At 41.1% G+C, this 24,125-nt stretch overlaps 2 protein-coding genes across 2 annotated transcripts; one reads left to right on the top strand and one right to left on the bottom strand.

Moving 5' to 3' along the window:
* Positions 1-1,846: 1,846 nt before the first annotated feature.
* On the bottom strand, positions 1,847-11,862 carry pabpc4 (poly(A) binding protein, cytoplasmic 4 (inducible form)). The gene is made up of 15 exons (XM_063499067.1): positions 11,275-11,862; positions 8,447-8,640; positions 6,862-6,977; positions 5,773-5,912; positions 5,071-5,165; positions 4,859-4,996; positions 4,655-4,750; positions 4,312-4,581; positions 3,369-3,459; positions 3,177-3,272; positions 2,920-3,050; positions 2,748-2,838; positions 2,527-2,657; positions 2,315-2,439; positions 1,847-2,213 (listed from the first exon to the last, which is right to left on the bottom strand). The coding sequence occupies exons 1-14, from the start codon at positions 11,465-11,467 to the stop codon at positions 2,338-2,340; spliced, it is 1,884 nt and encodes a 627-aa protein (XP_063355137.1). The 5' UTR covers positions 11,468-11,862; the 3' UTR covers positions 1,847-2,213; positions 2,315-2,337.
* A 5,680-nt stretch (positions 11,863-17,542) lies between these two features.
* tmem54a (transmembrane protein 54a) lies at positions 17,543-23,936 on the top strand. Its single transcript, XM_065472086.1, has 8 exons — positions 17,543-17,674; positions 17,758-17,861; positions 18,035-18,123; positions 19,334-19,530; positions 20,003-20,062; positions 21,676-21,870; positions 21,959-22,096; positions 23,805-23,936. The coding sequence occupies exons 1-8, from the start codon at positions 17,543-17,545 to the stop codon at positions 23,934-23,936; spliced, it is 1,047 nt and encodes a 348-aa protein (XP_065328158.1).
* Positions 23,937-24,125: the final 189 nt, after the last annotated feature.

Genomic DNA, 24,125 nt, shown 5'->3' with positions numbered 1-24,125 from the left:
TACCGCCCTCTGTCGGAGGAATCTCCCATTATTACCAATAAACTCTGAATTTTACTTCAATTTAGATTTTTTGTAGTTTTAAAGCCACGATGCAATCTGATCTTTGCTTTGATTTTTTTTAATTAATCTATTTTTGTCCAAGACCGTCCCGCTTAGTTATCAAGCCTATGTAATCAAATTACAGGAAATAAGTAACTTTTATCAGCCTGGGTCACACTTGAAAAGTGCTATTAAATCATAGTTACATTGCCATGGATTACTTTTTTGTTTCTCTTTAAACTGCCACTTTAAATTGGTGTAGAGGGAAGATGTTAAACCATTTAATCACTGGGTTCCTCGAAACAAGTGAAGAAACCCTTACAGGCAAGCTTCCATGTTAGTAAGCCAAAAATAAAATCATTTGATGTGGGTACAGATTTGATTAAATAAAGGCACGAGCAACAACTTACAGTTCACAGTGTAAAAACAATGGAGCATAACTTGGTAAGATTGCTTAGTGGGAAAAACAAGAGCAAAGCAGAAATTTAATGGCAGCATCCAACGTGAAGGCCGAGTCAAAACATACTCCGAGGTTTCCAATAGAAGACTTAGCAAAAATGGCAAGAGGACCTAGAGTTTCCATTACTTTGGGCATAAAATTCATAAAGGCTCCTGTTTTCTCTTCATTAACTTTTAATAGAGTCAAACTAATTTCCACATGTCTCTCCTAAATCAAATATTTTCTCTCTGCCTGAAACCAGTCCTTTAATCCGTCAGAGAAATTAATCACAAATAGTAGAAAACAATTGCAAACTTCACAATTCCTCAAAACTGTTAATAGGACAAGCTAAAGACAGAGTTTGACATTTTACTACAACCTTTTAATTCTTTGCAAAATTTGCATTTTCAGAAGTAATGTGTAAGCACTACAAAGCCACTTTGACAGTTTTCCCACTGGATCATTTGAATATAGGGAAACGTTTCCTAACTTTTTTCCTTCTTTTTGATTAAATGCTAAGAAAAGAAACACCCTAAATAACACCAAACACAACTTATAAGTACGTTATCATGTTTCAGTATTACTTGGTACCAAAGTGTTTATCAGACACACACTTAAGTGTGTTTGGTCAATAACAGATTTTGCAATTTTGGCTCTGTACACCACCACCATGGATTTTATATCAAACAGTCAAGACGTGACTGGAGTGCAGACTTTAGCATTAATTTAAGGAGTTTAACAAAAGTTTAGCATTGCAACCATTTTAAAAACATAGTTCCCCATTTTCAGAGGCTTAATAGCAGCTGGACAAATTAACTTAATAATTTTTCTTGTTTTTAATATTTGGATGAAAAATCAATGACTGCTGAAAGACTAGAGCCCATGAATATCATCAGGTGCTTTGTTTCATCACTTGAGATGCTCGGCCAGGCTGTCACTGCAGTCACCTTCACTTGCTACTTGGTTTGTGGGTCTGTGCCTTCAGTTTTATCTTCAGTAATGAGAAAAGGTTGCTCTATTGGGCTGAGATCAGGTGCCTGACTTGGCCACTGAAGATTATCTAGATTTATTTACCTGGAGTAAACTCTTGCTTTTGCAGCTCTGTGTAATTATCCATTTGCACGTTGTAGTGCTCTCTGTTCGGCTTCATTTCAGTTGTCTGAACCTGAGCAGAGTCTATAGCTCTGCACACTCCACATCACATCCTGCTGCTTCCATCAACAGTCACATGATCATTAAACTCTGGTGGTCCAGTTCCACTGCCCATGCTATAACATTACCTCCATCACGTTTCACAGATTACTTGATATACTTCTCCCCTTCTGCACTTTCCTTCTCAATTAAAATAACACAAGGTGAGTCGCCTGGACATATCATCCCTTTATTGAAATTACCACACACCCATTGATAACGTGTTAGGATGGAGGAGTCATCTCACACCAACATGAAGCTTTCAAGCAAAGACAAAGAACAAGGCTCTTTTTACTTCCTCTCCTTTGCCACAAAATAAAGGGCCTTTGTTCAAGATTCATTTGCATCACTGCATCTGGTATGCAGCGTTAAAAGTATTACAGAACTACAAAATTATGCATTATGTAATATTTTTTCAAAGTGTACATTTAAAATAATGTTTTCCTTTTTTTTTTTCTTGATTTGTTTTCGTGCGATTGTTCAGAAGACTCTGGGCTTTCCAGTGTAGTGCGTCTCTTCCCATCTCTTCTCAGTTTTCTATGCTCTGAAACAACACAATGTCTTCCCATTAGTGCCACACAATCTTTATTATGTATAGCCTAATGAACCTGATTGATGAGCTTGACTAAACATGGATTTCCATACCAAGTTAGAATAGCTCAGAGTCTTCAGGATGTGGCAGCAGCAGCAGTAGGAGCCATGCCACCTACTTTCTGGGTGGCATCTTTCTTCGCCTGGTGAGCCTGTAGAACTGCAACAGCTTCTTCTACCTGTACAAACACAACCACAAACATGAGCATGACGCAGCTTAGAAAATGGATACCAGACTATTCAGTGTGCTTGAGGTAGCGAGGTACCTTTGAACGTAGAGACTCATGGGACTCAAGCATGTGTAGTAATTCAGAGTTGTCGATCTCCAGCAACATGCCAGTGATCTTTCCTGCTAGGTTGGCATGCATGGCCTGAATCAGTGGGAACAGACGCTCCCCTACGGAGAAAAAAAAAAATTGTGAGTGAGTATAAATTTGCCAAAAAACCAAAACCCTGAACAGCATTTGTTTGTAACTGTCAGTCTTACCCAGCATCTGTTTCTGCTCCTGAGGAGGTGCAGCAGCCAGCATGGAGGCCGTGAGAGGCTCTTGGCCCTGAACGTGCACAGCTGGCTGAGTCTGGAAGGCACAGTTAAGACTTAATGAGGAACAATGTGTCAATTATTTGGATGCTTAATGTGGGAGAAGTTAATGTGATACCTGCTGTAAGGCAATAGGTTGCACCACCTGGGGGTTGGGGTTACGGACACCTGTGGCGTATTTGTAAGGAGGCATGGCCCGAGGACCGGAGACTCCAACTGAAGGACGAGGACCCATGCTCTGACCACCAGCTAGCAACCACGAGGAAGAAATTATAGTTTTAATAACACGGAAAACATTTGTATAACATCAATATCATTGACTTCAAATTCCAAACCCGTAGTCAACGAAATGATGCTATTTTTTTGTGAATGCACCTCGTGGGCCTTGTGTGTTGCCGCTAGGACTCATGTGTCTGAGGTTGGCACGGGGCCCTGGCTGACGCAGCGAGCTGGGCATTGCTTGGAAACCCCCTGGAAGTGATGAAAGAACAGATAAAAACAATGTGAGTATGGGCTTAATGTTTAATATATCACAGACATATGCTCCATCATGGTCCACAGGCTCACCTTGACCTCGTCCACCTTGTTGCTGCCATCGGGGATTTGGTCGCATTTGAGCGAGCTGATTGGGTGCATAGTATGTAGTCCTATTCTGAGCCTGATGAATGCAAGAAAGTCAAATGTATCATCTTAAAAAAAAAATCATATTAAATCAAAACTGCTGATCGGACTCATTTTATTATATATAAACGTTTTTCCATCTTTGCTAGAATGAAATACAAACTTATTATTTTGGGTCCTTGGAGACAATCAGAACAACCCTGACAGCAACATACTCTCTCCATGTTGAGCCCAGCGTCAGGCCGTAGTAGTTAATCCTCAAATCAACTCTTTCCCCCATAAAAACGACATTCGAGGACACCCCAGCACCCTCAATGATCAGTTTTGACACCTCAGTATATATCAATAAAAATGCGGTGGGACGACCATTAGAATAGTTTCTGAGTTTTTCCAAGGATAGCTTCATAGCCAGAGACCACCCTCACTAACCTCTGATGCACACCCAGTCATTTTGTTCTTCAAGCAGGCCTGAAATATGACAGAAACCACCCTGAACATGCATGCGTTCCTACTTGTAGGCTTTCAAGGGGAGAAGAATTAAGTTGCTGCTGCTTCTGCAATGCACTTTGCAACCGATCTCCACTTTGCATGGCATTAATGCCTGCTCTGTCCTGTAACAGGTGTTGCTGCTGCTGCTCATCCAGCTTCTGTCTTTTCTTTGTTTTTGCAAAAGAAGTCATCTTTTAACCAAGTGGTCATGACTGAAATCACTTTTTTGAGCTTTTTCACAATAACACCTGCACTACAGCTCTAAACAAAAACAGTAAAGTTGAACAAAAAAGGTGAAAAGCATCTGTGCATTTGTGATTGTAATATAGCCCTTTCATATTAAACACAGTAATACAATCAGTTTTAAAATGCACATCAAGCCTGAATTTGATTCTCACACCTGCGGCACAGCTGGCATGAAGTATCCACTAGTGGGCTGGAACTGATTAATGATGGCATTAGCTGGCATGGCCCTCATGCCAGCTATTCGCTGCATGTACTGGTTGGTGAGATGGGCTTTGCGCTCCTCTTTGCGCTGAGCAAGAGCCACGTAGAGAGGTTTAGAGCCAACAATACGTCCGTTCATTTCAGTCACAGCCTTGGTAGCCTCTTCAGGGGAGGAAAAGCAGACAAAGCCAAAGCCCTTGGAGCGCCCCTCCTCTAGCATCACCTAAAATACAGACAGCGGAGGTAACTTATGTGTTGAAGTCTCTTATTTATTCAGTGTATTGAGCCATTTTTACCTTAGCACTTGTAATTGAGCCAAATGGAGAGAACTCCTTGCGCAGTTTCTCATCATCTATTGTGTCATCCAAGTTTTTAATATAAAGATTAACTCCCTGAAACAAAAGGTAAGATTTATCCAGAACCATCAGCTTACTTACTGACATTGAAATATAAAATTAATTGATTTTTATTTTGACAGACGACCAGTAGTTTCTGCAGACCTGATAACGACTGATCCTCTCTTGTTTCAGCTGCTCAAACTTCCTCTTCAGCTCCGCCTGCCTCTCCATTTTCTTCTGAGCTCGGCCCACGAACACAGTTTTTCCGTTGAGTTCAGTGCCATTCATCTCCTCTACAGCCTTTAAACAAAGCCACATTTGTCAGAGAAAACAGATAAACGCACACTTGACACATTTCCAAAAGTACCAAGTACCTTGTTGGCATCCTCGTGTTTTTCGTAACTAACAAATCCAAACCCTCTGGATTTGCCGCTGGGGTCTGTCATCACCTTCACACTGAGTGTTTTGCCTGCAAATGCCAAAGAAAGTGGATGGAAAATGAAACAATGTGGCTGCACAGGAATATCAGTGAAGCACAGCATTTTTGAACTCCATCTACTAAAGGTAAAACCCACAAATTGCTCCCAGTGCACCGGCTACAACCGGATCTCTCCCAGGATGTTGTTCTGGATTTGCGCATCTGCTATGTGCACTGGATTATCTTCACACATCTTTCAAAACAGTGACCCTTTCCTTCTGGGTGAGAGGTCAAAGTCAAAGGGAGCCAAGTCTGGCAAGAGTGTGGATCAACCTGAATGAGCTACACTTTGATCTCTCCCAGGTCTTCCCCTGGAGGACAAAGTCACAGTACACAACGTGCATGCTCGTCATTGCTTTACTAACCAGATGCACCACCTTCAGACTTGGACAACTGGATTGTACCTTGAGACACAGCTCATAATGATCCTAATCAAGAAAGATGAGCAGTTGTGACACAGAAGTTTTGTTTTGCTGTCCTTTCAAGTTACAGGTCTACACTTAAACTGCAGTGGTCAGAGCGATCTAAAAGTAGCAGGAGTGCTGCAAATGCTGCAACTCTTCATCTGGAAACGATCAGGAAACAAATTTAGATTTACCGTATTTGTCAAAAATCTCCTTCAGGCGTTCATCATCCATGTCGTCCCCAAAATTCTTGATGTAAACGTTGGTAAACTCCTTAGCTTTGGCACCGAGTTCAGCCTCCCGTTCTTTGCGAGATTTGAAACGACCCACAAACCTGAAGACAGAGGGAGAGCAGCACAGGCACACTCTTGTAAAACAGTCTTGACAAAAGAGAAAAAAGCAAAAAACAACAAACCAGACTCCATCTCTTTTGACTTCCACTTTCCAGTCTACAAAAACACTGGCTGTCCGGGGTTCCACGTTAAGAATGATCAGCAAAAACCTAACCCCGCAAACACAAGAACAGGGACAACATCCACAACACAAATTCACAGCTACGTTTCATCATGGGACTCATCATTCCTGGGGTGAACAACGTGTACAATCCATTCAACTGCTGTTAATACCACCAGAGGCAGGCAGATATGTCGGCATGCTAGACAACACAGTGGCAACCATCTTAATTCTTGGTCCAAAACTTGATGTGGAGGTAGATGGAGAGGGATGGAGGAACAGTACAAACGAAAGCTGAGGAGGACCAAATGATCTTATATACCTTGCCATGATGACCTCTCCCCTTCTGCCATCCAGTATTGCATTCCTGCATTCGATCCATCACTAAAACACACAAGCATGGTCATACACACACACACAAACACTCCAAGATGGGTGACCAGCAAGTGAACTGAGGCAACAGAAAATGCAACTGGTAGGAAGGAAAGGTAAGAGGTTTTTAGTCTGTTGTCTCTTAGTTTAGAGGCTATCGTCAGACTGGCGGCAGTAAGAGATGAGTGTATTAGTCATATTATTCACACACAAGCTCACCAACTGAAAAAAAGACACAAAAAGTCAGTTCGCGCAACACAAAGGTAGGACACACAAGTCAGATTTATACATTAGACACAGAATACAACACGATCTAATGCACATAAGCTGCGGTTTTCAATATCATGATAACTTTCATATTATATCAAAGTCAGCTTGAAATTCAGGCAAATTCTTCAAAAGTCTTCCAACAACATTAAACATCCACACCTCCAGTTCAGAGATTATCAGACACTCACACCTTGCGGTCATTCAGAAGCATGCCGTTCATCTTCTCGATGGCGCGATCAGCCGCGTCCTGGGTCTCAAAATGGACAAAGGCATACCCCTTGGAGCCGTTTTCATCACAGACCACCTAGAGTGCAGGGAGACGCACATGAAGCAAGTTCGACATTTGGAGAGTGGCGTAAGGCGACTCAAATCGGTTTTATCACTTCTCTGGATGTGTCCAGTGAAGAAATGATGTTTTGCTGTTTTAAATGGATTTATTGTAAAACTCCTTTAATTTAATTGTAATTTTTCATATATTTTGTCACTGTTTTTAATTAAATTTTCCTTTCTTTTCTTTTTTTCCCTTAAAGATACAATAACAGATTCTAGGCTTCTGCTATCAGCTACAAGCTTAAACAGCAATACTGTTTAAGTATTGCTTAAAAGGATCCATTATGCTTTTTTTCTAGAGTAGCTTTGCATGATTGCCTGTCTGAAATAAGCCATTCTATCTCCTCAATAAATCAATTTTTCAAATGGAATACCTTCACAAACAGAAAGTTTGAGGGGAGCTTACAAACTATCTGAAATCAAACATTTGGAGTGAATCCTGAGGTTTTGGCTTTAAAGGATTATTTGTACATAAACTGACGTCATTACTGGAAACACTGCCCATGTGTAATGTGAGCATCCACCACAGGAAGAGCAATCTTGCACCAAATACACCAAATCTGTCAGGAGTTCAGCAACCAAACTTGGCACACATGCACATCTCAGACCTCTGAAGGTTCTTATCTATATCAGATATTGTGATGCCATCATGTTGCCTAACAACCACCTACCAACAGCTGAAGCTGCCACAGGTTTCACATTTATGCACCTTTAACACCATAAAAAGGCACTTTATCGTTCTTATTTTATGACAAAAAACATCAAATGTATATCCGTATATATCCTCTCTGAATATTATGATATATGATCTATTATTATACTATCATGTTGCCTGGTGTTTGTTAGTTTGTTGCCTGGGAGTCACCTATCCACAACAATAATTTACTGACTATAAAATTTCAATTTGTGATAAATAACTGTGCTAAAGGTGCTAATTTGTCAATCTTACAAAATAATAATTTACCAAAGCATCTAATTATGCTTTTTCCCTCAGCTGCATGTTATTGACCCACAAAAGTAAAGCATGGAGCATTAAAATATGCAACGATAAGAAAAGTTAATTTATGACATGAATATGGGGGTATATTCGATAGAACCTATTTTTCACCAGATCAGAAAAACTAAAGAAAGGCCTAACAGGTCCAAATTAAGAAACAGGTGTGGGGACATTCCTGGTCCCTTTTCTTGTTTTGAACGCGTGCAACTACCAAAAAGTTGCAAACTTGGTGCATTTACAGAAACTGAGGCAAAAAGCAGTTGAGGCGTTGTTTTTTTTTTACATTTGTCCTCTAAAGGCTTCTGTTAAATTTGACCACTTTATGCTCAAGGTGGAATTTGACTAGTTTTCCTGTTGGAACCATGATTTTTTTTTAATGTATGTGTTAAATTTCAAACCAGCAAATAAATTAATACATAAATAAATCAGTGTTATGTCAACTGTACCTTGCAGGAGAGGATGTTGCCAAAGGCAGAGAAGGTGTCGTACAGGGCTTTGTTGTCAATGGACTTGTCGAGGTTCTTGATAAAAACATTGCCCACACCAGACTTCCTGAGGGAGGGATCTCTTTGGGACCACATGATTCTGATTGGCTTCCCTTTCACCACGTCAAAATTCATGGTGTCCAGGGCTCTTTCAGCTGCCGGAGGAAGAGCAGAGAGGTCACAGGAAAGGTCACTGGTGGTTATTTACATGTCAGAAAACATATCAGTCACCTTTATGTGTCATGCTTCGGTCTGTTATCTGCTGATACCATGCAACAATAATAATGCAGCCATTTTTAATGCATGCACTATAATAATAAAAGCGAGAAACCGCTTAAATGCATTACAACAGGCCGCTAACATGTTCAAAGGGGTGAAGGTACTGCAGCAGACAATGAGGCTGATGAGCTTTCTGCAAGCAGCTGGGAAAAGTGTGGGGGGCAGCTGCAGTGGGCTAGCTTGGAGCACATGTCTCCCTGTTCTGATTAACCACATGCTGCTGAGCCACATGCCACTTAGCAATGCAGCAGGCCTTCATTTAAGAATATCAGCTCATGTGTTGTAGAGATGTGCAGTAATATGTTTGCATTGACCTTTATTCTGCGATCTGTAGGCCCGGGCGAACAAATGTACACTTTTTTCCCCCCCTCACACATCATGTGGGCACATGCCAAACATCCTTTTGTTCACACTCTCTCACTCACACACACACACACACACACACACACACACACACACACACACACACACACACACACACACACACACACACACACACACACACACACACACACGTCTGGTTTGCTATCCTCGTGGGGACATCCCATTGACATAATGCTTTCCCTAGCCCCTTACCCTAACCCTAACCATTAAAAATGAATGCCTAACCCTAACCCTTACCCTAAACCTAACCATAACCTAATTGTAACCCTGACAGTAAAACCGCATTTTGAGTGTGAAAATTGCTTTCAACCCCGAGGGGACCTGGATTTTGGTCCCCACGGTGCAGAAAGTCCCCACCAGGATAGTAAAAGTCAGATTTTGGTCCCCACCAGGATAGTACGAACCCGTACACACACACACACACACACACACACACACACACACGGCTTTCCAGCTGAAAGTGTCTGGTAAACAAAGCGGAGCTGCCTTGCGTCTGCTGGCATCAGCAGTTTGGTTTGCAATTGTACTTCACAACCTGTGCGCTCAGGGAAGGTGAGTGGTCACCGTCAAAAAAAACGGGGACTTCGGGAAGGTTCAGAGTTGGAAACTTTATTCAAAAAAGGCCAAAGTGACCTCTGTTGACCTCATATATCAGATGTGTCGTTTAGAAGAGAAAATGGAGCCATTAACGGTCTTGAATTACCCATTATTGTTAACCACTTTTTATTTAAGCATTACGGAGCAGGCACGTTTTGGGCTGCACAGGGGGAAGCTATATTTAGAGAGGGGTCCTGAGAGGTATGTGCTGGCATGGAGTGTGAGTAGAGCATTCTCTACCACTGATGGGGAAGAGACATGTTTAAAAAGAATGCTCAGAAGAGTGACACCCGGGTTTGTGTTTGTTTACAGATACAACTGTGACATTAAGAAATCCAGCAGGGAACACAGCGAAGCATGAAGACCGCTCTGTTTCATATGAAACGCTCGTTACTAACATATGCTTAGTTATAGTTTTGCATTAGTAGCTGTATTGTTCAGGCTCAAAGCTACTGCCCCACAGACACGTGCTCAGGACTCCATTTAAATGCCCAACAGCCAACACCCCCTCCCCCCTGGTGTCTACACCTCTTGTAACAAATGGTGTCTTCTAACTTTTGGCTCTTCTCACGTTTGTAACGGAATGATATCCTGGAAGCGAGCCACTTGTAACCTCTCATTTACTTTGGCTTTTGGTAACCGACTCGAGTGCAGATAAGCTGTGACAGGTGTTTTTTGTTGATAGGACAAACAGTGTCAGCGGGCCCCCAAAGAGAACCACAACACCTGCTACCTTTGCTCAGTGCTTTGATACTCCTGCATTGTAGCTGGAAACAGTTTTATCACAAAAGGTACTTAACAGCATTGCTGATACGGTTACATATACATTCACTTTTGTGTATCATGACAGATTAACAGCTTTAAGTGGTGAGGATATAACAGATAACCCAACAGTGTGAGTGAACTAATCCCAGCTATTAAAGCTGGGATTCAATTCAAATAGAAACAGGATCAGGTTTTTCCATTTGCAGTGAATATACCGACAAGCAGCAGCACAAACAAGCAACAAGCAGTGCAGCGGGCTCAGCTGTGCTTGTCTCTTTCATGCTTTCAGTGAACATGCCAGCAGAGGGCAATGGGAGTTAGTTTCACTCAACTCATTGGCCCTTTAAATAGGCACAGAAATGGGTCATTTTGGTTTTTAAAAAGGTGTAGGAAAAGACTTCATATACCCAAATCTAGGCCTGTGTTTTATGGGGATGGTTTGTTGATTTTGGCCAACTTTTAAGGACAGTTTAAACTCTGCATGTTCTGGGGGCTTGAATTACATTAGAGACACACACAGGCTGCTATATTACCAACCATACACGAGAACTGGGACGTGCTTATGTAGGTCAAATAACTGATCCCATCTAAAGAACTGCTATGAACATTTCACACCGCAAAATTAACCAAATTTATTTGCGTTCATTTCAGGCTCTGTACACAGTTTCAATGGCAGGCTGGAAACGCATTTCTACTATGTCAACATGTTCACGCCTTGTGGAGGCAACGTGCTCACACAGCACAGCTATCCCATCCCTGCTTACCGTCAGCCGGCTGTGAGAAGTTCACATAAGCGTATCCCAGGGACCGCCGGGTGATCATGTCTCGGCAGACCCGAATGGAGAGCACCGGTCCGGCAGGGCTGAATTTCTCGTACAGCATAGCCTCCGTGATGTCGGGGTGCAGGTCGCCAACGTAGAGAGAAGCCATCGGATAACTCCCCGTCGCTGTGTTCATATCGCTGATTTCAGAGGATAAACGCAAGGCTTCGTTTTAAAAAACGCCAGAAAAATGTCGGTATGGTCTCTAATCCGGATCCAAACTGCGCTTTGGCTTAAAGACACGCTGCACAGACAGCTGATCGGGCGTTTTGAAAATGCCAAACCTGGAAAAAGCAGCGCGATAAAGACGGGTGTCTTCTGAAGTGTTTCCTTTAAAAAAGACGACAACTTCGAGTTAAGCCGGAGGCCTGATGTTTATGTTTTTTTAAAATAATATTTTGCTATTTTTTTTAAAAAGGTTTCTATTTCTTTAAGTAGATCTGCACTTTTTAAGATTTTGTGGATTTTATATTTTTTATATTATTTTTATTTTAAGTTTTTCAGGAACAGTGAGTTGGACACTCACGGTTGTTTTGTGGCCGGGGAAAGAGACTGCGTGGGGGGAAGCATGGGCACTTTATAGAGAGTGACGGTGCGGAGGAAATAGTGGCCAGGGTCAAACTTGGGGTAGAAAAAACACTGAGCATGCGGCGTAAAAGGGAGAGCGCACATGGTACTGTCCCAACTACAGCGCCCAGCTCCCTACAGCGACATCTGGGTGGGAATAAAAGCCTTTCACAGTAGCCAGGATGGGGTGTTTTATAAACAGGCTAATAATGTGATGCACTATTGAGCACCGGTGGAGAAATGTTGTGAATGAGTATGACTGCCTTATTTAGTCGACAGTGTCATTTTAAAAAAAAAGAAAAAAAGAAAAAAAAAGCAACTTGTGTTTCAGACGTTTGCTGCTATGATGCCAGGTTTCTCTTGGAAATGAGATTTTTACCTGGATAAATAAAGGACTAATACAAATACAACTTTTATTTTAAAAAGCAAAAGTAATGAAACCAGATAAGTGCACATCAGTTTTATTTAGCTCAAGTACAAGTTTAAAGTCTTTTAAAGCCGTGGTTATTCTGCATTCTTCATCCTCCTGAGGAAAAACAAAAACCAAATTAAATCAGCCATCTTCACATGCATTAAACAGTCTGCCAGCTAACTGCAAACAAGTCATTTACCTCAACAAATTCAAGAAAGTTGAGTGCAGCCCCTTTAGTTTCAACTGTTTTCTTTCCACTGGACTTGTCTTGTGCACCACTGCCTCTTCCTCATAACTCAGTGTCTGCGACCCATCAGCAGCTTTGGAAAAGGTGAGTTTGGAGCGCGTTATTGGTGGGATTTCATGTGTTCCTTCAGGCATCACAGCACCATCGGTCAGCATCTGGGGCAGATCATCACGGTTTGGGTCCTTAATCTCATTCTGCAGCCATTTTTCACTTTGGGATTCCTCTACAGCAGCTGTGTTGTCCAATTCTGCTGAATTTGGCCTTTCAGCCAGCATAAGGTACTTAACACTAATCTCAGCTGGCAAAGAAAAATTAACCGGTTCCTCTTTGCTGTCAAAGTTGCCAGATCTTCCAGACCGGCTTTTTCTTTTGAAGTCCTCTGGAATAGCTGGTTGTGGAGGAATCTTCCACCCGTTAACCATAGTTGGCAAATTCATAGTTGACGGAGAAACACTACTGAAACTTTGACCTTTGATCTCATTGGTCGGATTCGGATGAGGTTCTTGATTTGTGGTTGAAGAATGCAGTTTGGTAATGTCATTCGAGTCAGACTGAGGCGGCACCTGTTCAGGTAGCCAGAGTGTCAGCCTGGTGGCAGGGTCCTGACTCACAACCACTACACCCTCTGGGCCAGCATTGAATTTGCTTCTTGGAACAGAAGAAACTATCACATCAGCAAGATCTGGAGGAGCAGACTGCATGGAGTTTGGGACATTAGCAGTGTCTTGTTCGGCGATTGAAGGCAGAGTTCTCTCACCATCTTCATCCACAATGACAAAGGGACCAGTGCTGACCATAGCTTTGGCATCTGAAATGACATGCATGCAGGAAGTCTGTTATGAAGTTTCTGTCTTCCATCACCTTCAGACAGAAAACCAAAGCACTTACCACCAGGAAGGTTTTTGCCTTTACACCTTGAGCTACAGCACTCGCATGCCTCCAAATCACCACTTAGTTCCTCCCATCTGAAAGGAAAGTTTAATTTATAGGACATTTGTAAAAGAAACAAAACGCATACATTATGTGAATATTGATACCTTGATTCAATCACATTGTAGTTGCAGGATTTAGAGCCAGGGGTGACACCTTGGCCTGAGATCAGCACGCTACAGTGGATATACAACTTGTAGAGAAGAGTACACAAGTCAGTTCAGAGAAGATTCAGAGCTGCACATCAGTGAAATCAGTTTATAGGGACTTACCTCAGAAATGAGATAAGATGTGTTCAGAACAAAATTAACCGCATCTGCTCTGTTGGAGGCCACAAACGTCACTATAGTAGTGGAGGAACCCAGTGGGGTTACGCACCTGCAGAAAGCAGTGATATCACAGGCGATCAGAAGGTTAGACATAACAAAAACAGTTGAGATAAACACCCAACTGAAAACTCACCCTTTGTTAAATATGACTGTTTGCCTTGGTTTGGCTTGAGGCTCAGGGAACACAGAGACAAAGCAGGACTGGATGAAAGCCTCTTGATTTATTCTGGTTTTAGCCAAAACCTGAAGATTGACAAGCTGGCCTCTTTTGTAGATGTTTGACTCTGCTGCGCTCGTCCAGGACGCTGCAAGAAAGAACCGTGTTTACAAATTAAGCTGCAGCTAAAACTTGACGTTGGATGTGTTTTATTACTTACGACTCATGGCTTTGATGCTAATATCATCATTTTCAGGAAGTGCTGTGTCGCTAAACTTTGGCATCTTGTTCAACCTGTAAATACATGGACCTACTGTAAGTATGGTTGGTGACTAGCTGCAGACATTGAAGTAACAGCATACCTTTTTGCAACACAGAACACGTGGACTGCAGAGGGAGTTTTCCACCAGGTGGGAGAAATTCTTCTTAGATTCAAGAACAGGGTGTTGGTGAACACCAAGTCATCCTCCACCTGTAAGATGGTGGAGTTTTGGTAAAGGCTTCATAAACAGATGCAGAACTGCAACAGAACTTTATGCTCACCATAGGTGTAGTTCCACATTCATCAAAACCATAAGTGAAGACAAATTCATTTGCAAGCTCTCCATTGCTGAAGCAGCCATTGCCCAGCTGTATTTCCTCTCCAGTCAGTTTGAGACCACTGACACTCTTATCAACCAGCACAGTTAGTGTAGATGCGTCACAATACACCTGTACTCTGGGAACATTGAGGAAGGGAGAGAGTCCAGCTAGCCTGTGAAAGTCAGGGATCCAGGATCGCCAGGAGCTGAAGATTGTGCCTTGCGGAGTAAAATCAAAGTTTCTTCCAAATGAAAAAGGCACTCGATTTTCATAAACTCCCACAACATCCTGGGTGAATCTGCCATTGTGATACAGAACAGACTGAACAGAAATAAAACAAACAAGAAACACACAAAAAGATATCTGCGTGGTCCTCATCATGAGCCCCAAACCAGACCAACAATTCAGCTCCTTCTCCTGCGACAAGTGCGTCATTAATAAGGTGCAGCGATAGTGGAGACAGGTGCTGGCAATCAAGCCAATGAAGCTGACTGGAAATGATTCTTCATTCAGTGTTAACATCACGGCAGCTGGATGGGACGCATTTAAGATGCTATGAGTGAAAAATGCAAAAATAAAATGAAGCAAAATGTGTATCTTGTTCACATTTGTGGTTGTTCAGAACTTGGTTTTAGAAATCACTCCATTGAAGGCCCAACCAGCTGCTGTTTAAACCTGTTCTTGAGAACTATTCCAACCAGAAGGCATAAAGACAGGATGGCTTTATATGGAGACGAGCTAAAAACAGCACGTTTCAGACAGAGGGACACTGAAGGGCTGCACCAAGGCCCCGTTTTAGATAAGTCAGGATTATTTGGAACTGTAAATTATGCAAAACTGTTTTAGTAGACTCCAAACACAAAAAATATGGTGCTGGATATAAGAATTTTGCCTGTTTGTGGGCTTGGTGACAACATCAAAACTTGTAGGTTAAGTCATCTGGCAGGCCATTCCTCGGCTACAATCTGAACAAACCAAAAGCTGTGAAAACTTGGTTAGTTTGGGTTAATCTAATGTCTATAACACCAAAAAACTTAGGGGGTTAGGGGGAAAAACTACAGAATTTTCTTAGGCAAAAATATTCAAAATTATATATTTCTATTAAGTAGATGAAAGACATGTAATTTAACTCTGGCTCTTCTTCTGTGTTGAGCAAACCTCAAGATTTAAGATTTAAGATTACATGTGTTAGATGTGTGTAGGCACACATGGCAGAAAACAAAATCACACTATAATTCTGGAATACTTTCAGGGAATGAAAGGAGTTGAAGGATAGCACAAAAGAGGAAATTGGTTATAAATGATTAAAGAAAGACATAAACTGGGAGCACACCACCTTCTGCCTCATCTAGGTGGAGCCATTGTCAAAAAGCTGACTAAAGGAGACTTGGGTGCATGATGCTTGCACCTAAAGGCCAGGCAAGTCATGCATGGCAGGCGCGTAACCCAGATTAACTGAGAACTCATCAGATGGCTGTCAGATAAGGATGTTGTTTGTTACAAGGTAAAAATGATTGCTTGCTATTTTGAATTTAGGGCACTGAATGTGGTTTTTAATTTGAGATTTCTAAATCTCAAATTTAGAAACGTGACTAATTCTCCACTGATGCTGGTTGTGAACAGACAAGCGTCTGCTTTTTTTTTAGCAGCTGATTAATCGATTAAGACCCAATGAATACAGAGCATTTGCCCAACACTTTGTTCTTTTATTTGACACTGGTATTGTTGTGATGGATTGTGCAAAGTCAGGAAAATTTTTAATTTGTAACATAGGTCTCTCCCCAGCAATATAAAGCTTGAGCAGGCAAATGCAGTACTGTGCAAAAATCTTGAGCCTCCCTCATTTCTTTACATTTAGCTTCCAAAGCGACATTTTTTTCACTGGGTTTTCTGGAGGTCTTTCAAAGATTTTCTTTGAACATTGGCCACGTTTTCACTCATTTTCAGTCCCGTCCTTGTACCTGACAATTTTTGGAAGAGTGTTTGGTTGTTTTTGTTTTGTTTTTTACATTTGTTAAGACACTTAACACTGACATATGAGTCACTTAAGCATTAAAAAGGGATCTAACTCATAGGAACAAGCTTTTTGTCTACACATAACAGACACGTTAGAACGAAAAACCAAAAAACAAATTAAAATTGTAACTTTGGTTCTTTGTCTTAAAGAATTTTACAGATTGTTCCCATTTCTTTAGTATAATCTTTGTCAGAGATAAAATATATTCACAGGCATGAAATATTACTTTTGCACAAAGGGATTCCCAGAAAGCTGTCAGCTGAAACCTTGGCATATATCATCCAGTCCTTAAAAACTGAGGAAACTGGACAAGAGGAGGATGAAACAGTATCTGAAAACTATCTGTAAAACACAGTGGAGGTGCTGTCATGGTTGAGGCTCCATTTCAAACAGTAATGGGATTATTAATGTAGAAAAGCACCATCAGGTTTTGATATCTGGAAAGCATCTGATTGGCCACAGCTTCATTTTTTTTAGCATGACAATGATCCCAAGCGCACTAACAATGCAGTAAAAGCATACCTGAATATAAAAACACACAAAGGAATACTCCCCAGACCCGCAACTCAACTTACTTAAACTGTGTGGCTTGAGAGCAGAACAAAAGGCAGCAAATGTCACTTTGAGGCTTGTTAGACTTGTACAAACTCTGCTTGTGCCTTATCTGTTTCCATATAGTGTAGTCTACATGTTTTAAGAAGTAGCTGCACTAATTCCCAATTTCCTTGCAAAATATAAAGAAATGAGGGGTGATTCAAGACTTTTGCATGGTCCTGTAAATAACAATTGGCCTATATTCTCATTCTGGGAGAATAGGAAGGCTAAATCCAGGTTCAGTTTTAAACTTTTTGCAGAGAATATGTAAGCTACAGTCAACAGCATTCATAAGTATAAGAGTATTTCCCATCAGCAGACAAAGTTTGTCTGAGTCCACTTAAACCTGCCGTTGTGGTTAATAAGTTACACAATCATGAAGCACGGTGACATGGTGATTAGCACTGTTGCCTCACAGCAAGAAGGTCCTGAATCCATCAGGCCGGGGTGTTTCTGTGTGGAGTTCTCTCCGGGTACTCCGGCTCCCTCCGACATCCAAAGACATGCAGTTAGTGGGGTTGGGTTAACTGGTAACTCTAAATTGCCCACAGGTGTGCGTGAAGGTCAGTGGAAATGGTTGTGTGTCTCTAGGTGTTAGCCCTGCGACACACTGGCGACCTGTCCAGAGTGTACCCTGCCTCTCCCCCTAAGACAGCCGGGATAGGCTCCAGTCCCCCTGCCACCCTGACAAGGAAGTTAATGGATGGGATCACGATCATGACACTTTTTTTAAAAAAAAATCTAAAAACAATCTAATAAAATATAATAATAGCCTATGTGAATAAACTGTATTGTTTGGAAACATATGAATCCTTGTTATTGTCTCCGACCGACACTGGAGTGTTTTTTTTTTTTTTTTTTTTTTAAGGTATCGTGGGCGGACCTTCCGCTCAGGTAGAGCCCGTGTGTTCCCAGGTGTGCGGCGTTTAGACGAAACCGACAACCCGGCGAAAAACGGTAGAGTCAGAAAGCTGTCGAGAATGAATTTACAAATGACAATAATATGAAAAACAAAGGAAACAGAAGGGGCACAGGTGAGTTAACCTTTCACGAAGTCTGGCAGGTACCGAGCAGGGGAATGTACGTGCTAAAGTTTCTAGGCGTGGTCTGTGCTTTTGAACATGGAGCTCAGTGAGGAAGAGACATAACCAAACCACAGTGTTATTGTTCTATTATAACTTAATATTTTAGTGTTTTTCTCGCCGTTTATACCAGTTAAGAATAATCCACCCATCGTATGGTTAGGTTTTACTATCAGTGATATTTCTTTAGACTTTCCTTGATATACAAGTGAATCTTTTGGATAGCTGTGAATTATTGGATGCTAACAGTTTGGATAGGATAGTACAGTATGAAGCTTGTACCCCTCTAAGCATCCTTTAAAAGTATGGAGCCAAATAAAGGTGAAAGGATTAGCTTATACTTTATCTATTCACACTGGGAGTTCGGTACTGTTACTGCTACTAATAGAGACTTTACACTGCGGTGGGAAAATGTGTGGCAACAAAGGACAAACTGCCAATATTATGACTGAAAACATTGCAAGTATTTCCACAGCACCCACCTGTGAGTGAGAGGAGCGGACCATTGGGCCACCTCTGTGTGGTGATAAATGTTTGAACACCCCACCCTAAGCTTTGTCTTGTTTGGTTCAGGATTTGCTTACATGGTCTCTTAAAATGTGTGCTTCACTTTTCTTTCCTCTTAAAACGAGGGACACAGAATAGTGCAGCATGAGCCTGCTGAGACCTGCAGTCTTACCACAGCTGCAGTATTTTCTGCATGCAGTGGAAGACATCTTCAGGCCTCTCTGCAGGGGGCTGGGGATAATTGTGGTTACTGCCTTGTTCTCATATTGTGCTAACCGCTGCCCCGCTTCCTTTTTAACTTTGAATAAGCCATGGTAAAGTCTGCAGTAACTTCACACAAGGTTTCAGTGTTTCACATTGAGATCGTATTTCAGTTCAATTCACATTTAATAAACTTGTATGCACACGCGTCAAGCTGGTGTGCACACAGCTGTCAGAAAGTATGAACTGCTGCACACACAATGCAATCATGATGTAGCTGTTTATCAGTTTTTTCCCCTGACAGAGATCATCATGTTCAAAGCTAAGTTAAGCTCATGATTTCAAAATAACATATGTTTGGTTTTGGCTTCCCTCAGGACTATGCTGTGCCAACCTCAAGGACAACAAAGTCTTGATGAAGATGGGGTTGGCGCTGGTGCTGGTGGGCCATGTAAACTTTATTCTTGGAGCACTGGTGCACGGCGCTGTGCTCAGACACATCAGTCTGCAACTCCAGGTCAAGAATTTGGTGTACCCCATCGCCAATATCATCGCTATCGTGGCAGGTCTTTTGGTAAGGGCTAGGACAGATATCCGCGTACTGTTACATACTGCATATTAAAAGAAAAAAAAAAAGAGAAAATTACAGGACATATATTTAAAGGGTCATTAATGGCTTTATCCTGACCACACCAAAGGGCCAATCCCTGGATTAAATAAACAAACAAACCCATTGAAAAGCTGTAGGAGAAGCAGGTTTACAGAGACAAATTTACAATCGGAAACATGATCAAACCATCACAATGGCACATTCAGTATACAGCTGGAGTGTCCTCTCAGTCACTTGAATGTTAAACTGAATGTTTGAGTCATGTTGCGTCATCTGTCTGAGTAATCATCCTTTTTTGCTGAACTTCTGCTCACGTTCTGTAACTTCTGTCGGTGCTGTGCTTTTGGAAACCGAATTTCCCAGAGGAACCCACCCGAGGGATTAATAAAGTTTTATCTTATCTTATCTTATCTCTTATCTTCTGGTTTTTCTTTAGGGAGGGATCTGTGGAATAACAGCTATAGTCCTATCCAGAAACAAGAAAAACAGGATCCTGGTAAATATTCACTTTGCCAAACGGCTCTTGTTTCCTGGCTGCTGTTAGAACCTGCTTTTTGTTTGTGACTCAGTGCATGCGTGTGTGTGTAGATAACGATTTAAATACGTAACATACTTGCATGCAAGCGTAAGCTCCAAACATGTTTGAAACATTGGATGTTTTCACTGAACAATCTGTGCCATCAGCTACATGCTAAATGTCATCTTTTCTATCATGGAGAAATATCTCTATCACTTCCCAACATACACTACAGCTCAAAAGACTTTAGCCAACTCACACTTCTTTATATTTTGCTACCAAGGAGTGCTCTTGAGCAATACTCCAAAAGTTGACTCTGATCATCTGGACGTAGCATTTTCAGTCCAGATGAACAGAATCAACTTTTGGAGATTTACTTACCTGGATGAATGAGCATGCATCAAGACTCTTGAGCAATAGTTCTCCAGGCATTCTAAAGCTAGTGTCCAGTTTTGTTTTGTTTTGTTTCTTAAGGGAACATTGGATGCTTTTTCAACCATTTCAGTTGAAAAAGCATCTGAAAATTTTCAGATGATTGTTTTTGAGATTCTTTTTTGTTAATCCACATAACACAACATAACATAAGAACCCATTTGAAATTGCTTCTTTAGGCACTTTGTTACAAGTAACCTTTCACAAAAATCATAGTTTGTTCCAGTTTCTTCATCTGACTCTATGAAAAATGCCGCAGTTTAAAAATAACAGTTTGACAGGCATAAAATAGCAGTTTTGCACAAAGTGATTCCCAGAGTGCTGTTGGCTGAAAATTTATATCTTAGCATATCTTAGCCTGATGTGCAGTGTGTCCTTCAGAAATCCAAGGAAACAGGACAAGTGAACGATAAATATGAAGTGGCAGGCCTAAAAAACTGCAGGTTAACAATATTTGAAAGTCATGTCTTTAAGAAAGATGACCCAACACAGAGATGTATCTGGCACATTAGCTGATCCATTTACCGTTTACTGAAGCCTCATCAGAAATGGTCTCAATGGAAGAATTCATTTTTAAGTAAATGAAACTGGGACAAAAAAACGTTGAGTGGACTGAAAATCAGTGGCAACAGTTCTTGTGGAGTGGTGAGCAATTGAAAATGTTCGGTTAAAACTGGCGTCAGTCTGTACACAAAAGGTAAGGAGGGGGTTACATGGAGTGTCTAGAACCATGTGTAAAACACAGTGGAGGCTCTGTCATGGTCTGGAACTGCATTTCAGTCAATGTTGAAGGTTAAAACTGATGGATCTATGAATGTTGAAAAGTATTATCAGATTTTCACCCATCACACACTTTCCATCAGGAATGTGTCTAATTGGCCACAGCTTCATTTTATTTATTTATTTATTTAGTTGTTAGCATGACAATAATCCCAGCGCTGTTTTGGCAGTCCAAAAAAAGCATACTTAGATGGAAAAACACACAATGGGACATTTTGAGTCATGGCTTGGCCTCCCCACAGTCCCACAAAGCTTTGAATGTCGTTCAAGAAGCCTGGAGAACTTTTCCTGAATAGTACTTAAAGGTGGTCATTCCAAGTATTGACTTTCAAGATCATTCGAATTGTACCAACTCTGTTTTCGTCGTGTTGTTTTTGCAGATATGGGTCCTGCTGGTCTTCAGTTTCATAGCAGGTTTCCTGGCGTCTGCCTCCACCGTGGGCTTGTTAGTTTCTGTGGTTACAGCCATTATGTCCAAAGGAAAGGCCCTGCTGACACAATGCAACGAAGCCGTTCAGAATATTAGCTCTTTTAGCATCACAAGTGAATGCCCCTTTGACCCCACCCGTATCTATGTAAGTTTAATATAAACATTCATCTAGTGACCCCACTTCTGATTTGAACTGTTGTGTGGTGATCAGTTTTGCACTTTGTTTCATCAAGGCGACCACCATCATTCTGTGGCTGCCGCTCATCTTTATGTCTGTTGTGGAAGCAGTGTTCTCCTTCCATTGCTTTGCTGCCTGCACTTCATTCCTCTACCTCTGTCCATGCAGGAAGAGGCCACGTGTGAAGAACAGGGTAAGCTACAGTCAGATCATGGTCAGCAGCGTTAGCGTTACATTACTTATTAGGGTCACATTATAGTAACAAATTTCAAGATTTTGTTTTTGTGAGGAAAATGATAACGATAATACATTTCTACCTGACATTCTTACAATGATATCTCTCTAGAATAAATATATATTAAAAAGGCAGAGATGTAAATGCTGAATAATCATCAGCCAAACATCACAATGTCTAGTTTTGGTTGAAAAATACTTTGAAAAGAAAATTTGCGAAGATGTTGAAGATGTCATATCGCCATTTGTGGGACGTCCTTCTTGGTAGAAGCAAGAAAAAGTTTGTGTACAAGAATAGTTTTATTTGATCATTTTAACGACCAGTCACTGATTCAGTCACTGATCACTTTTGAGTGACAGCAGAGCAAAGAAGGGAAGCGATGATTAATTTTAGGAAAAAATGGGATAATAATTTTAAGAAAACGTGAAAAAGTTAAACACAGAGGTTGATGCAGAAATAGCAGCAGACTGTGAGTGTCTCTGTATGCTAGAACAATATTAAAAACTGAACATGTGCACTTTAAGCACTTTTATATAAGCACTTTTCCAGTGCTCATATTAATAAGGTCTCACCTATTTGAAGTAAGGAAAAAAGCAAGTAAAGAAACGTATCGCTGTCATTGTAGCCCTATAATTGATACCAAATCTGATGCATTAAAATTGTTCTTCCATTAAATTAATATTTGTGCGTAACACAGTTTTATTCATTTTTTTTCAGCTGAAGCATCGGTGCAGCGTAACGATCTGAATGTAAAGAATAAATCAGCCTAATGTCCGAATTAAGCTTTAGTGGGAAATCTACTCCGTAACTTATGACGTAATCTCCCTTAACCCTAACCTACCCTCCAACTGTCCATGCCAAGCAGAAGCTTTGTGGGCTGCGTTGCCCGCTGTCAAAGTTTGCCCGCTGAAGCATAATTCGGGCATTAGCTGCATGTGGATTTCTTACAGCGTCCACAAGTATAAATAGGTGTCCTGTTTTATGATAATATATTAATGCTAATGAAACACTTGTAAAGTCCTCCTGTTCAAACCCAGGGTTAAACATGAAGTTTCCTGGATAACTCCAAAATCCTGTATTGTAGGCTTCATTGTATCCATAAGTAGCAACGTGATTTGTGTTTGTGTTTAATACAGACAAATGGAGGACAGTGGTAACTGGTGCTACAGATATGGCATAGCTTATATAATCTGCAAGATCTTCAGCTAAATATAGACCAATTTCAAACCAAGCAGTACAATGACTAGTAACTCGTACATAAATCTTGTCACAATTAAAACTTAAATTTTGTGGTTGTTGGGTTATCTCAAACCCAGGTATTACCCAAAATAATGAAAACACATTTGTGCACTCTAGAAAATATGAAATAATGTGATTGAAAAATGAGTTGTGGACCAAACTGTTTGGATGTAACATCTTAGCTACATGTTAAAAAAAAAAAAATAACCAAAACAAACTCCTGTCTCGATGCATGTTGCATGACATGTACTTGTGTTTTGAACCAATTTCTGCATATATAGCTTTGCAGTAGCTCTAATCAAGAGATTAGAAGTTGACATCTTATTGCCACCATGAAGTAAACCTGTGCTATTAATTCTATCCCATCCCCACTGTTGGAAAACATCAGCATGTGCCCTGTGATCATGTGAAATCACTCATATTTCAGGTGCGGAGATCTGCTGAAACCACACCAATGCCGACACCGCAATATAGGGAGACGGACGCTGAAGCAGGAGCTACAGAGCAGGATGACCTGCTGGACAGCAACACTGCTGAGGTGCAGAGTGACTCACTCTGAAGCAGCTGAATCTAAGAGAATAGGTTACAAAGTGCTGAGCTGCACTGGCTAAAGCGTGGGGTGTTACACACTTAATGTATGAAGACAAGTTGACAATAGGGCTAGCCTTTTTATATCAAAATGCACGATCAAACAGTACTGCTACTGGTTTGGTTTAATATTTAGATTTTTTGTTTAATGTACTGATGT

This window comes from Pelmatolapia mariae, linkage group LG16_19 (assembly GCF_036321145.2).
Source record: "Pelmatolapia mariae isolate MD_Pm_ZW linkage group LG16_19, Pm_UMD_F_2, whole genome shotgun sequence".
Classification (NCBI taxonomy): domain Eukaryota; kingdom Metazoa; phylum Chordata; class Actinopteri; order Cichliformes; family Cichlidae; genus Pelmatolapia; species Pelmatolapia mariae.
This window is presented reverse-complemented; position numbering and strand designations above follow the sequence as displayed.

Coding starts and splice junctions, on each gene's coding strand:
- pabpc4 (XM_063499067.1), bottom strand. CDS start 11,467: ATGAACACAGCGACGGGGAGTTATCCGATGGCTTCTCTCTACGTTGGC. Junction 4,751..4,858: donor AGAGGATCAGTCGTTATCAG/GTCTGCAGAAAC, acceptor CTTTTGTTTCAG/GGAGTTAATCTTTATATTAA. Junction 2,658..2,747: donor GGAGCAGAAACAGATGCTGG/GTAAGACTGACA, acceptor TTTTCTCCGTAG/GGGAGCGTCTGTTCCCACTG.
- tmem54a (XM_065472086.1), top strand. CDS start 17,543: ATGAAGCACGGTGACATGGTGATTAGCACTGTTGCCTCACAGCAAGAA. Junction 17,675..17,757: donor CCGACATCCAAAGACATGCA/GTTAGTGGGGTT, acceptor GTGTGTCTCTAG/GTGTTAGCCCTGCGACACAC. Junction 18,124..19,333: donor CGACAACCCGGCGAAAAACG/GTAGAGTCAGAA, acceptor GGCTTCCCTCAG/GACTATGCTGTGCCAACCTC.